Source organism: Bos taurus, chromosome 14 (assembly GCF_002263795.3).
Source record: "Bos taurus isolate L1 Dominette 01449 registration number 42190680 breed Hereford chromosome 14, ARS-UCD2.0, whole genome shotgun sequence".
NCBI classification, from domain to species: Eukaryota; Metazoa; Chordata; class Mammalia; order Artiodactyla; family Bovidae; genus Bos; species Bos taurus.
The window spans coordinates 55351959-55364186 of record NC_037341.1 but is presented as its reverse complement, the minus strand read 5'-3'; the positions used below and the strand labels follow the sequence as shown (position 1 = coordinate 55364186).

The 12228-nt window shown below is 40.6% G+C and overlaps 1 protein-coding gene across 2 annotated transcripts in view; it reads left to right on the top strand.

Annotated features, from left to right (window-relative positions):
* Nucleotides 1-938: 938 nt before the first annotated feature.
* TRHR (thyrotropin releasing hormone receptor) overlaps nucleotides 939-12228 on the top strand; it is a 48237-nt gene continuing 36947 nt past the window's right edge. The window contains exons 1-2 of one of the 2 annotated variants that reach the window (XM_015474488.3): nucleotides 939-1230; nucleotides 1747-2615. In XM_015474488.3, the coding sequence (XP_015329974.1) occupies nucleotides 1827-2615 (789 nt within the window). In that variant the 5' untranslated portion in view covers nucleotides 939-1230; nucleotides 1747-1826. Of the gene's footprint in view, nucleotides 1231-1746; nucleotides 2616-12228 lie in introns of those variants that run through there. The other variant, NM_174203.1, reaches the window with a different exon arrangement.

The window sequence follows — 12228 nt, the reverse complement described above, 5'->3', positions numbered from 1 at the left end:
GTTGGAAAAGTAATGTCTCTACTTTTTAATAAGCTGTCTATGTTGGTCATAACTTTTCTTCCAAGGAGCAAGCATCTATTTAATTTCATGGCTGCAGTCACCATCTGCAGTGATTTTGGAGCCCAAAAAATAGTCTGTCACTGTTTCCACTGTTTCCTGGGCTACTTTAGAGAAATAAAAATCAAGCCGAAGTACACTTTTCTAAAAAAGATGGCTTATATAGTCTGTTTCAGAGGTGTGTTATCAGAGTGGCCTCAGTTCAGATTTCCACTGGGTATGTTTTCTACCTAGAAATAAATTGACACAGAACCTTGCTGAGTGGTACATGTGGCTGTAGTCCAGAGGGTGGGTGAAGAGGGGAGAGGTATCCAGAGCAGTTAGAAAGATTCTAGTAAGTGATGCTAAAACAGAGTTGAAAAACAAAGTTCACAGATCATATGTAGGTTTAAATCAATGTTCTTATCTCAAATGGGTTAAAAAAAATAATCTGTATAAGCCTCAGAAGATTGCAGCTGAAATGGTTTAAAATCAGTCTTAACTCATTCTCCATTCATATACCATGAGAGAAGGGAGCCGACCTCACTGGTTCACCAGAGAAATAGTCCTCAGGTTTCCATCATAGAGAAAAAAGTGTGCTCTCTGCCCAGACAGATATTTCAGTCTTCCAGGGCTGTGTCTGGACTGAGATGGCTTCGCTCTCCCTAAGTCCTATCCCACAGGGGAGTGGGACTTTACCCAGGACTTTACGCAGGTGCCTGAGTTTCCCTAGAACTTAGACTATAAACAACTATAAGACCAGCTGCTTCAAACCCCCTGGCTGGCACCATCAGCCTTCCAGATTACAACTATATCGTTAGCACATTTATAAGAAAATCCTCAGAGGGGAAATCATGAATCAGTGAGGACTGACTGGCGTGTGTGAATGTGAGTGTGGGGCGGGTGTGTTAGAGGGGAGGGGGGAGACAGAGAGCTGAGCGTGTTCTCATTAGGGGACGATCTATGATTTGCCAGGCTCTCTGCTGCTGCTCCTGCTGCTGCTTCTGCTGCGGCTGTATGGTCTGTCATCAGTTGGAAAAGGCTGTGAGGGTTTAGAGGAACCGCAGTTCTGAAGACGGAGCCCTGCTAAGTGGTCTCCCTGCCAAAGTGGAGGAGGCTTTCCGCAAGGTTGGAAACTCACGCTTATTACCGCTCCATCTACCTGGAAGAAGGGGCAGCGCTACAGAGCAAAAGGTAAGAGGAGAAATTATTCTCTGTTGGGTCTGCAGGGCAGGGGGCCTGGGGAGGCTTGCTATTTTGTAGCAGAGGGATCTCACCCTTTGAGAGCCAAGGAGGCAGATGCTAATTTTCTGTCAAGCTTTTTGGCTCCCCGCCACCCCCAGCCTCCCACCCAGTATCTTTTTCTTATTTTACTTTCCCCAAGCATCTGAGAGATTTCTTTGTATTTATTTTTCAGGTAGCTGATATTGTTTCTTTTTTTACCCCTATTGAGGATGCTTTCAAAACAGGGAGCATTTTCTGTGTCTCTTTTCTTGAGCATTTTTGTCCATTAAGAAAAAAACAGTCCCTCTTTTGTAAGGTGGTCAAAACTGTTACTCCATCCTATACTAGATTGCAATAAAAGGAGTTTTCAGGAGTACAAATGAGCCCTATTACTGGAGAAAAATGGGAGGTGATATGAGAGAACATGAGAATTACCTGTAAGTGATTGTGACCCTGTGAATGAATATGGACTATAACTCTTCACAGGGGGAGAGAACCAGTGTGGTAAAGGCAGGGGAAGGAAGATGTGTTGAGAAGTGTTCCAGAGAAACCTCAAGCCACTAAAGATGGAAAACGAGACAGGAAGTGAACTGAACCAAACACAGCTTCAGCCTCGAGCTGTGGTGGCCCTCGAATACCAAGTGGTCACCATCTTACTTGTGCTCATTATTTGTGGTCTGGGCATTGTGGGCAACATCATGGTAGTTCTGGTGGTCATGAGGACCAAGCACATGAGGACCCCCACAAACTGCTACCTGGTGAGTCTAGCAGTAGCTGATCTCATGGTCCTGGTGGCTGCAGGCCTCCCCAACATAACGGACAGCATCTACGGTTCCTGGGTCTATGGCTACGTTGGATGTCTCTGCATTACTTACCTCCAGTACTTGGGCATTAATGCATCCTCTTGCTCAATCACAGCCTTTACCATTGAGCGGTACATAGCGATCTGTCACCCCATCAAAGCCCAGTTTCTCTGCACATTTTCCAGAGCCAAAAAGATAATCATCTTTGTCTGGGCTTTCACATCCATTTACTGTATGCTCTGGTTCTTCTTGCTGGATCTCAATATTAGCACCTATAAAGATGCTATTGTAGTGTCCTGTGGCTACAAGATCTCCAGGAATTACTACTCACCTATTTACCTAATGGACTTTGGTGTCTTTTATGTTGTGCCAATGATCCTAGCCACTGTCCTCTACGGATTCATAGCTAGGATCCTCTTCTTAAATCCCATTCCTTCAGATCCTAAAGAAAACTCTAACATGTGGAAAAATGACTCGACTCATCAGAATAAGAATTTGAATTCAAAGACCTCTAATAGATATTTCAACAGCACAGTATCTTCAAGGAAGCAGGTAAGCAAATCTGAGCGTCCAAGTTCACAGAGAAAATGTGGGAGAGAGTTCCTTGTGAGATAGGATCAACTTTGCCCTACTTAGCTGGTGGCAAAACTAAAACACAATCATACAAGCGTTTCACTGGTGTAAGCCTCTGCTTTACATATTAAATCCATCTCTAAAACAACTGAGGATCTAAAAATAGATGGGGAAATGTTGACAGCACACCAGCAGGTACCAGTTTGTGTGCAATTAAAATGTAAGGAAATAGAAACCGAAACCCTAGAATTCTACCTTTAAAATGGTGTGCCCCTCTGAGAAATGTTATCAATATATTTAGGCCATTTCTGGTTTCTATAGGTAGCAGCTGGATATTTTGAAGAACTCTATCGTCTGACAAATATTTGACAAGATAGTTTGAGAAAAGATGAGTCAAAACAATACTGAAACTGAGAGGGGTTCCTGGACTTTTTTTTTTTTTTTCTTCAGTCTTAGTGGAGAAAGATTCTATCACTTTCTCCTTCAGCTCCCTACAAAATATCCTGGCATGTACAGGCTCACAGTGCACTCTGCTCAGGAAGTGTTCTGATAAAAGGGCTTAACACCAAGCTTAATTTGTGACAAAGAATGACTGCATTCTTCACACGTCTTTTTCCTATTAAGCATAGCTGTGTTTCAGATCACCTGAATGCTCAGGCAGTTACTGTTGAACGGTGGTTTCATATGAGTGAAGTGTAACTGTGTTTCAGTAGGTGTAGTTTGTAAGACAGTGCAGGAATACTTTATATCATGTGTACACTTACCTATAGTTACACACCTAAGTCATCTAGGAACTTGGCTTTCAGATCCTTTTCTTTGTTAAACAGAAAAAAAGAACAGGTGATCAGCAAGACTTGCTCATTCAAACAGGTTGAATTCTCTTTCTTTTTTTTGATCCTGTAGGCATTTAGTTCTTCCTATGTACATAAACAGAAACTGAGTGTACTTTTTAAAGTATGCAGGTGAATCATTCATACTATCACTTCCTAATCTCTGGATTGGCTGAAATATGAAGAATTGTATTGAATGTTGGGCACATAGTGAAGTAAGTTACTAATAAATAGTGGTGTTTTAGGCATGCATGAAATGAATAATGAACTATCACTAAAAAGAAATATATACAACATTTTAAATTATATCACGACATTTGATTTATATAACATGTATTATTAAAGGTGCCTAGATGATAAAAGGGAAGACTTGAGAAACTATTGCCAGCTCTTAGATTTCTGTTGCTTTGGATTTAGCAGTGCTACCTAATACAAGGCATATTTGGCCATCTATTACCCAAAATTTGATTAAGGGAAACTCAGAGAGGTCTGTTGGCCATCTGCCAAGGCAAACATTAACAAATACAATAAGACAGTAAAGAATATGTACATCTCAATTAGAGACTAAACATGGGTTAATGTCTGTAGCAAAGAAGGTCAGGAAGTAAATTCATTCATTAGACTCATTTATATTCTTGTTATAAATTCTAAAAAATTGTTTGTCTGGTCTAATGTCTTCCCTTTCAATTACAGTCATTAGTACCTATCAGCATTAATAATGTGCTTTAAATTGCTAATTGTGTTACATGTTCACACTCATATTTCAAAGCTGTTAACAGATAGGCTGTCCTCAAAGAGGCCGAGTAGTAAAACAAAAAGCCAAAGGCTCCAAAAAACCCTGGGCTTTAAAATTCTAGGGTTCTAATAATCTTGGATGTATGACCTTGGGTAAGCAGAACTCTCTGAGCCTCAGTTTCCTCATCTTTAAGCATGAGGATAAATAGCAACCAGAATTGGTGTAAGGTTCAATGAAATACCTGATGAAGGACACCTAAAGTTGGTTCATCTGAGTGTTTAATTAGCCTCATTCTGAGTCTGTTAATATGTTGGCAACTCTAAGGGAAATAGATTTATTCTTTAAACTATAATGCACCATTTAAACAAAGATCATTGGTTGAACAGGTGTGTATAGGATTTGGCAACTTCTTGAACTTTTAATAATTAGGGCATTTGGAATTGTGTTCAGAGGATTTAGGGTTGTCATGAGGATATGGCTGGAAAGAGAATGGTATGGATTTGGAGAGGGGACCAGGACAGGGTACTATGGGGGAATTTTAGAGTATGCAGTGATTTGGTTCCCTGGTGGCTCAAATGGTAAAGAATCTGCCTACTATGTGGGAGTCCTGAGTTCAATCCCTGGGTTGGGAAGATCCCCTGGAGGAGGGCATGGCAACCTACTCCAGTTCTTGCCTGGAGAATCCCCATGGACAGAGGACCCTGGCAGTTTACAGTCCATAGGGCTGCAAAGAGTCAGACATGACTGAGTGACTAAGCACACACAGCAGTGACTTGGTTGATTAAAATGAAGTCTTTGAAGGAACAGCAGAAAGTAAGATTGGATTGCTAGTGTATATGTATATCTGTGAGAGAGAAAGAGAGAGAGAAGAATGAGAGAAAGGGTTGTGGAGGATCCCAAATATCAGGCAAAGGAAGAAGTTTGAACTTAGTGCAGGAGCAACCAAGAGTGTGAGTGGTGAGCAGGAAGCAGCAGTGAGGAAAGTGGTGTTTGGGGACAATAAATCTAACAGCTGTGGATGAGGCAGGCTTGGAGGCTGAGACTCTGCCTCCACTTTTGAAGAAGGACCACTTTTCAAGCTGTTGGTAGTAATTTAGGCATGAAGTATTGTAGCAAGATTCTCTATCAGGAGAATTTAAAGTAAGGTGTGAACCAGAGAGGAGTTGCAAAGAAAGAGGAGGTGAGATGTGAACATGTCAGATACAAAAGATGAAGAGGGGACAGTTCGACGGTTCTGAGTCTGGAAGAACAGAGGTGTCTCCCGATGAATGGAATGAGAGCCATGAAGGGCAGTCAGTTTTGTCCAAAATCAGTGACCCTTTGGTCTGGCTTTTTCCTCTTCTGAAATGGTTCTTTTCTTAAATCTTGAAAAGATTCTAACCTCTACCTCCTCTAGCCCCAGGATTTGATTCTACTATTTTTTCTGCACATTTTCTCTTTGGGGCAAGTTTAATTTACATTTTAATAAATATTCTGTCTGGACCAGGTCTTTCTAACAAGTAATTAAAGTCAAATGTGCAGAGCTTAGAAGAACTACATGTTAGAGGAAATATAAAGAATATTTATATGTGAGGGACACATGTGAGGTTTGTGTTTGCTGATTTGTTTACTTTTAACTTATATTTCTGATGCAGAAAACTCAGGCCAGAATCTTCTTTCTTTCTGTTATTCAGATTCAACTAAATATTTGGTCAAGTCGATAAAACAAATTACTCTAAATAATTGCTTGGAGTTGTGTAGACAAAAGAATTATCTGATTGACTAAATCTTTTGCTTTACAATTGGTTGTTTTGATGCTGGAGCCCTAGTTTAAATGATCACATTGTCACATTCCAGCTCCATCTACACAATACCAAAAGATCTCTCTCTGTTCAGTCAATTCAAGTGTTCAGCATTGTATAGATAAAATGTCTTTATCATTGGCTGAGGAATTGATTGGATCTTTTGGCATTTTGGAGACACAGGAGTATCTTGCTGAAGGACAACACTGTGAATAAACACATTGAATTCAAATATTTGCTTTCCATAGGACACAGGGATATGCAGACTATTTTATAGATCAGGCTACCAGTTTCATTTTCAGTTGAGTCACTCGAATGTACTTTTTTTTAAAACAGTACAGCTAGTGGGGAACTGTGTGACCTAGTCTGAATAGAAACTCCAAGAGTTGTGGCAAATTTTTCATTATGGGTTTTGTTTGACAGGACAAGTTTTTAAAAGGCCAAACGGTCTTTGTTTCTATAAATTTCTTAAAAGCCTTCTACCTTCCCAAGAGGAACATTGGTAACCCAAGAGACAAAAGCAGTCTTCCTTTTAAAGAAATACATGCCCTTTATTTGTTGCTGTTGTTGCTATTATTTCTGTGGATGATAGAAAAGCAATCATGTATTATGGAAAACATAGAACACAAGGCATAAGAAAAAAAGCATCCTGTATCCTACCTCTCAAAACCATAATATATTAGCATTTAGTAATATTTTTCTCATTTTTGCTTGATTTTATTTTATATCATTATAGTCAATATATGCTATGCTATGCTAAGTCACTTCAGTCGTGTCCAACTCTGTGTGACCCCAGAGATGGCAGCCCACCTGAGATTCTCCAGGCAAGAACACTGGAGTGGGTTGCCATTTCCTTCTCCAATGCATGAAAGTGAAAAGTCAAAGTGAAGTCGCTCAGTCGTGTCCAACTCTTAGCGACCCCATGGACTGCAGCCTACCAGGCTCCTCCATCCATGGGATTTTCCAGGCAAGAGTACTGGAGTAGGGTGCCATTGCCTTCTCCAATAGTCAATACATAGATATATATATATTGATGATAAATGATATATAGATAGATAGATAGATATACTGCTGATTCCCTGATAGCTCAGTTGGTAAAGAATCTGCCTGCAATACAGGAGACCCAGGTTCAATTCCTAGGCAGGGAAGACCCCCTGGAGAAGGGATAGGCTACCCACTCCAGTATTCTTGGGCTTCCCTTGTGGTCAGCTGGTAAAGAATCCTCCTGCAATGTGGGAGACTCGGGTTCAATCCCTGAATTGGGAAGAGCCCCTGGAGAAGAAAATGGCAACACACGCCAGTATTCTTGCCTGGAAAATCCCATGGATAGAGGAACCTGGCAGGCTACAGTCCACGGGGTAGTGAAAAGTTGGACACGACTGAGCAACTTCACTTCGCTTCACTTCATAGATATATAACCTTACATGCTGCTTTTACACAAAATGTTGAAATTAATATTCCCAAGAATAGCACAGAGTAAAAGAAAATGGATAAGATTGTGAGTCAGTTTTTCTCAGCCTCTGTTTTCTCATTAATAAAATGAAACCAACAATTCCTCATGGAGTGACTTGAATCAAATGAGAGGCATCAGACAAAATCCATGGCTTGTCTCTGCTCACCTGTACCATCAGCTACCCTTCCCACGTCCCTGTCCTTCCCAGTGACCTCCACGCCCTCTGCAGCCTCCCGACTCCGACTCTGACGGAGCAATCTGAGTAGGCTGTGCTCGTGGAAAATGATGAACTTGGGTAGACAAGGGGCTTAAATGTGTCTCTTCTCCCCTGCCTCCCTCCAACTCTTACCTTTTTAAAGAAGAAACCCTGAACAAGAAAAACAGAACACAAAGGAAAAGAGGCATAATAGTGGCCATAGGGCTGACATTTGCAAACATGAAATCCCTCAAGTTGTGTGGGTAGCCTAATCAATGATTAACCTCAAAAGGCAAATTAATGATCCCAAACTCTTCAGCATTAGGCCTAAATAAGAGGTTTCTCAAGTTTACTGGGAGTGTTTTTGTACTATTCTCACAGGTCCATCTTTCATTTGTAATTGTCTTATTTGCTCTATTTGTCTGGGCCCAACTATATTCTTAATAATATAAAGATCTCTAAGATGGACAAGGGGGGAGTGCAATTTTTGCATTTAGCACACAGATATCTAAGTGTGCCATCTTATTTTTTTATTATTAAAGAAAAGTGTTCCATTTTCTAATTCACATCCTATATAAGGAAAAACTCCTTCTGCCATAAATTGATTCATTGAAAGTGCAGTTTCATGTTTTGTGCCCTTTGGTTAGATGAACACACATTGTTTATTCCCAATTTTATACTTGCAGCTTTGAGTTATAATTTCACTGGTAGAGAAAAATAAATTTTTCTATATGCCTACAAAAAAGAAAAACCTGCACTCCTACAGAATTCTCAATTTGACCACATACCAAAAAGCTCCTTAAAATCAGCTAACCTTGAAAATAAAAAATTATATTTCTTTATGCATTCTCTTGTGAATTCTTCAAATTGCAGACAGTCCAAGTTCCAGACAGATGAAGGCTAGGCCGTACCCATGTTCTTAGTCTCCTTTACTTTTGTTATGAGTTAGGGGAAGGTGAAAGGTGTAAAGTTAAATCTAGGCCAACATTAAGCAGAATTTTATGGTAGATCATTTTCTATTCAAAGAAAAGTGAAAACAGTGAAAGTGTTAGTCGCTCAGTCATGTCTGACTCTGAAACCCTATTGTAGCCCACCAGGCTCCTCTGTCCATGGAATTCTCCAGGCAAGAATACTGGAGTGAGTTGCCGTTCCCTTCTCCAGGGGATCTTTCCCTCCTAGGGATTGAACCTGGGTCTTCTGCATATCAGGCAGATTCTTTACCATCTGAGCCACCAGAGAAGTCCAGTATTGGGGAAGATTCAATATCCTCCCCAGTTTAATGAAACATTCATTCATAACCCCAGAAGCACCTAACACTCCTAGATATAGAGGCCATCAGGACATTTAAAAGCAAACTCTTCACCTTCTAGGGGCTCACTATTGGCCGTGTGCACAAATAATTCTGAGTAGACTATTATGCTTTAGAATAGAGGACACAGCATCCAGGAGGAGAAAAGCTGGGAAAGAGTGGAGGAAGGCTCAGTGGGGTACGTGGCATTGATCTGGGCCTGTGAAGATGGGTGGAATGTCTCAAAGCAGCAATAAGGAGAACAGAGAGAAAAGGAAGAAAGTTCAACTGAGAGAGTAGTAAATAGGGGAAGACTGGGCACGTCCAGGGAGAGAATAGTCTAGTAGCATGAAGTGGGACAATGGAAGGGCATTCTCTATGGAGGGAAGCCTGAACCAGACTGTGGTTGCTCTTTCCTGGCCCTGACCTTTGTCACTCCACCTACTTACATCCACACCCAAGGTTACAACTCCTGCCTGTGAGAGCCCAGGACACAGCTCTTGCAAAGATATCTGACCCATACACCTACCTGGTTTTTGGACATCATGTAAGTACATCAAATCCAATATGACTACATCTAAATCCGTTTATTTCCTTCATAAATCCATATCACTTTTCTTCTTTCCTATTTCAGATTCCCAGACCACAAATCTAGGAGGCCTTATAGCCCTTTTCTGTCCTATCTGCCCACCCCAAGTGATAACCAGATGCTAGTGATTCTGGCTCCTAAACTCTCATGTTTGACCTACTCCCTCACACGGCCATCGCCCTAGGCACCATTTCTTATCTGCTCCATTTCAGGACATACCTCACCAAGCCTCTCCCATTCCACCATCTCCTAGGTCATCCTGCACACTGCTCACCAGGAGGTTTCTCTAATACACAAGTATGTTATTGAAATGCTTTTTGTAGTTCCCTGAAGCCTAGAGTTTAAACCCCTTAGCATAACAAATGTGATCCTGACTCCTTTATATGTTTTAACTTTATCGCTTATGGCTCTCCTAATGTATACTTTATACCCCAGCAGTACTGAATTATTTGTAGTTCTCTGAACTTGCTACTTTCTCTCAGCTGGAAAATATTTCATCTGGCAAGCTCCCAATTATCTTCCAAGTCTCAGATCAAATGGCGCCCCCCCCATGCACCCCATCAAGCCTTCCCTGCATTTCTCAAGCAGATCTATATAACTGAATGCCTAGCTATAATAATTATGTTAGGTATTCTACCTGTTTCCACAGTAATTTGTATTTACTTCTGGTTTAGTAATTCTTATGTATCATAATTGTTACCTGTTGGTCTTCCCATTGCCACTAATGTCTGTAAGGGTAGGGCCCTTATTCCCAGTGCCCTCAGCACTAAACTTGGTATGCAGCAGCTCCCCAAAGAATATATGGCAGGTCATGTGTTGCAGCCAGGGAATACAGGCTTTGCAAGAGTGGGTGGCTAGCATTTCTTCACAAATCTACATTCAGTGACTTTATACTTGTTGCTTAAAATTGGTCATGATTGGAGTACTAATTTGTAGAAATCAGAAAATATGACATTTCAGGGCCCCTCCCTTTTTTGTGGAGAGCCAGTTGTTAAATGTTGATCAATACACTTCTGTGTATGTGTGTGCATGTGTATCATACACAATAAATGAATTGTAAAAGAGCACATGATGTACTCTGCATATAAGTTAAATAAGCAGGGTGACAATATACAGCCTTGACGTACTCCTTTTCCTATTTGGAACCAGTCTGTTGTTCTATGTCCAGTTCTAACTGTTGCTTCTTGACCTGCATATAGGTTTCTCAAGAGGCAGGTCAGGTGGTCTGGTATTCCCATCTCTTTCAGAATTTCCCACAGTTTATTGTGATCCACACAGTCAAAGGCTTTGGCATAGTCAATAAAGCAGAAATAGATGTTTTTCTGGAACTCTCTTGCTTTTTCCATGATCCAGTGAATGTTGGCAATTTGATCTCTGGTTCTTCTGCCTTTTCTAAAACCAGCTTGAACATCTGGAAGTTCACGATTCACATATTGCTGAAGCCTGGCTTGGAGAATTTTGAGCATTATTTTACTAGCGTGTGAGATGAGTGCAATTGTGCGGTAGTTTGAGCATTCTTTGGCATTGCCTTTCTTTGGGATTGGAATGAAAACTGACCTTTTCCAGTCCTGTGGCCACTGCTGAGTTTTCCAAATTTGCTGGCATATTGAGTGCAGCACTTTCACAGCATCATCTTTCAGAATTTGAAATAGCTCAACTGGAATTCCATCACCTCCACTAGCTTTGTTCATAGTGATGCTTTCTAAGGCCCACTTGACTTCACATTCCAGGATGTCTGGCTCTAGGTGAGTGATCACACCACTGTGATTTTCTTGGTCGTGAAGATCTTTTTTGTACAGTTCTGTGTATTCTTGCCACCTCTTCTTAATATCTTTTGCTTCTGTTAGGTCCATACCATTTCTGTCCTTTATCGGGCCCAACTTTGCATGAAATGTTCCCTTGGTATCTCTAATTTTCTTGAAGAGATCTCTAGTCTTTCCCATTCTGTTGTTTTCGGACATGACTGAGCGACTGAACTGAACTGAACTGAAAAGAGTACACACATGCATAGTTGAGACTAAGTCAAGTCCAGCACTCTATTTTGCTCCCTGAAAAAGTATTGTTTGCCATTCCATATCCTTCTCTGGTTTTAATTAAAATTTATTTTCTTTTATTGACTGTCTTTTGAATTATAAAACAGCAAAACTAGCAACCAGCTAGAATAATAGTGAGTTTGTTGGTAGATAAGAATTTGAGGAAGATTTCCCCACTTTCAGACAGAACAGGCTGACTTAGAAACATGGCATACTCAAATCATAATTTACTTTTTATAAAAAGTCCTGTTGGCTTTCCAACAAGCCTTTCAAATATCCTTCCCAATAAGCGAACTACACTGGACAGAATATGCAGAGATGCAGAGGGATGGCAACTTAGGGAAGGAAACAATGTGAGCAAAAGTACTAAGATGAGAATAAATCTGAGTGCTCCTCTGTGACTAATTTTCCAAAAACGATTTGCACACATCATCTTATTTCAAAGAGAAATAACCCCAATTTCCCCTGACTGGCTTTCAAAGCCCTCTAAAATCTGACCTTTTCATCTTTTTTCTTGCTTTGTTCAGCCATTATTTCTTTAATTCAATGAACAATTACTGAGCACCAATCTCATGCCAGGCATTACTCTGGAGAACAAATAATAGTCGCTGTCTTGTGGAACTTTCTGTATCACAATTCAAAAGCAGTTTGCGTGGTATTTTTGATTTTTCAGATCTATAACCAGG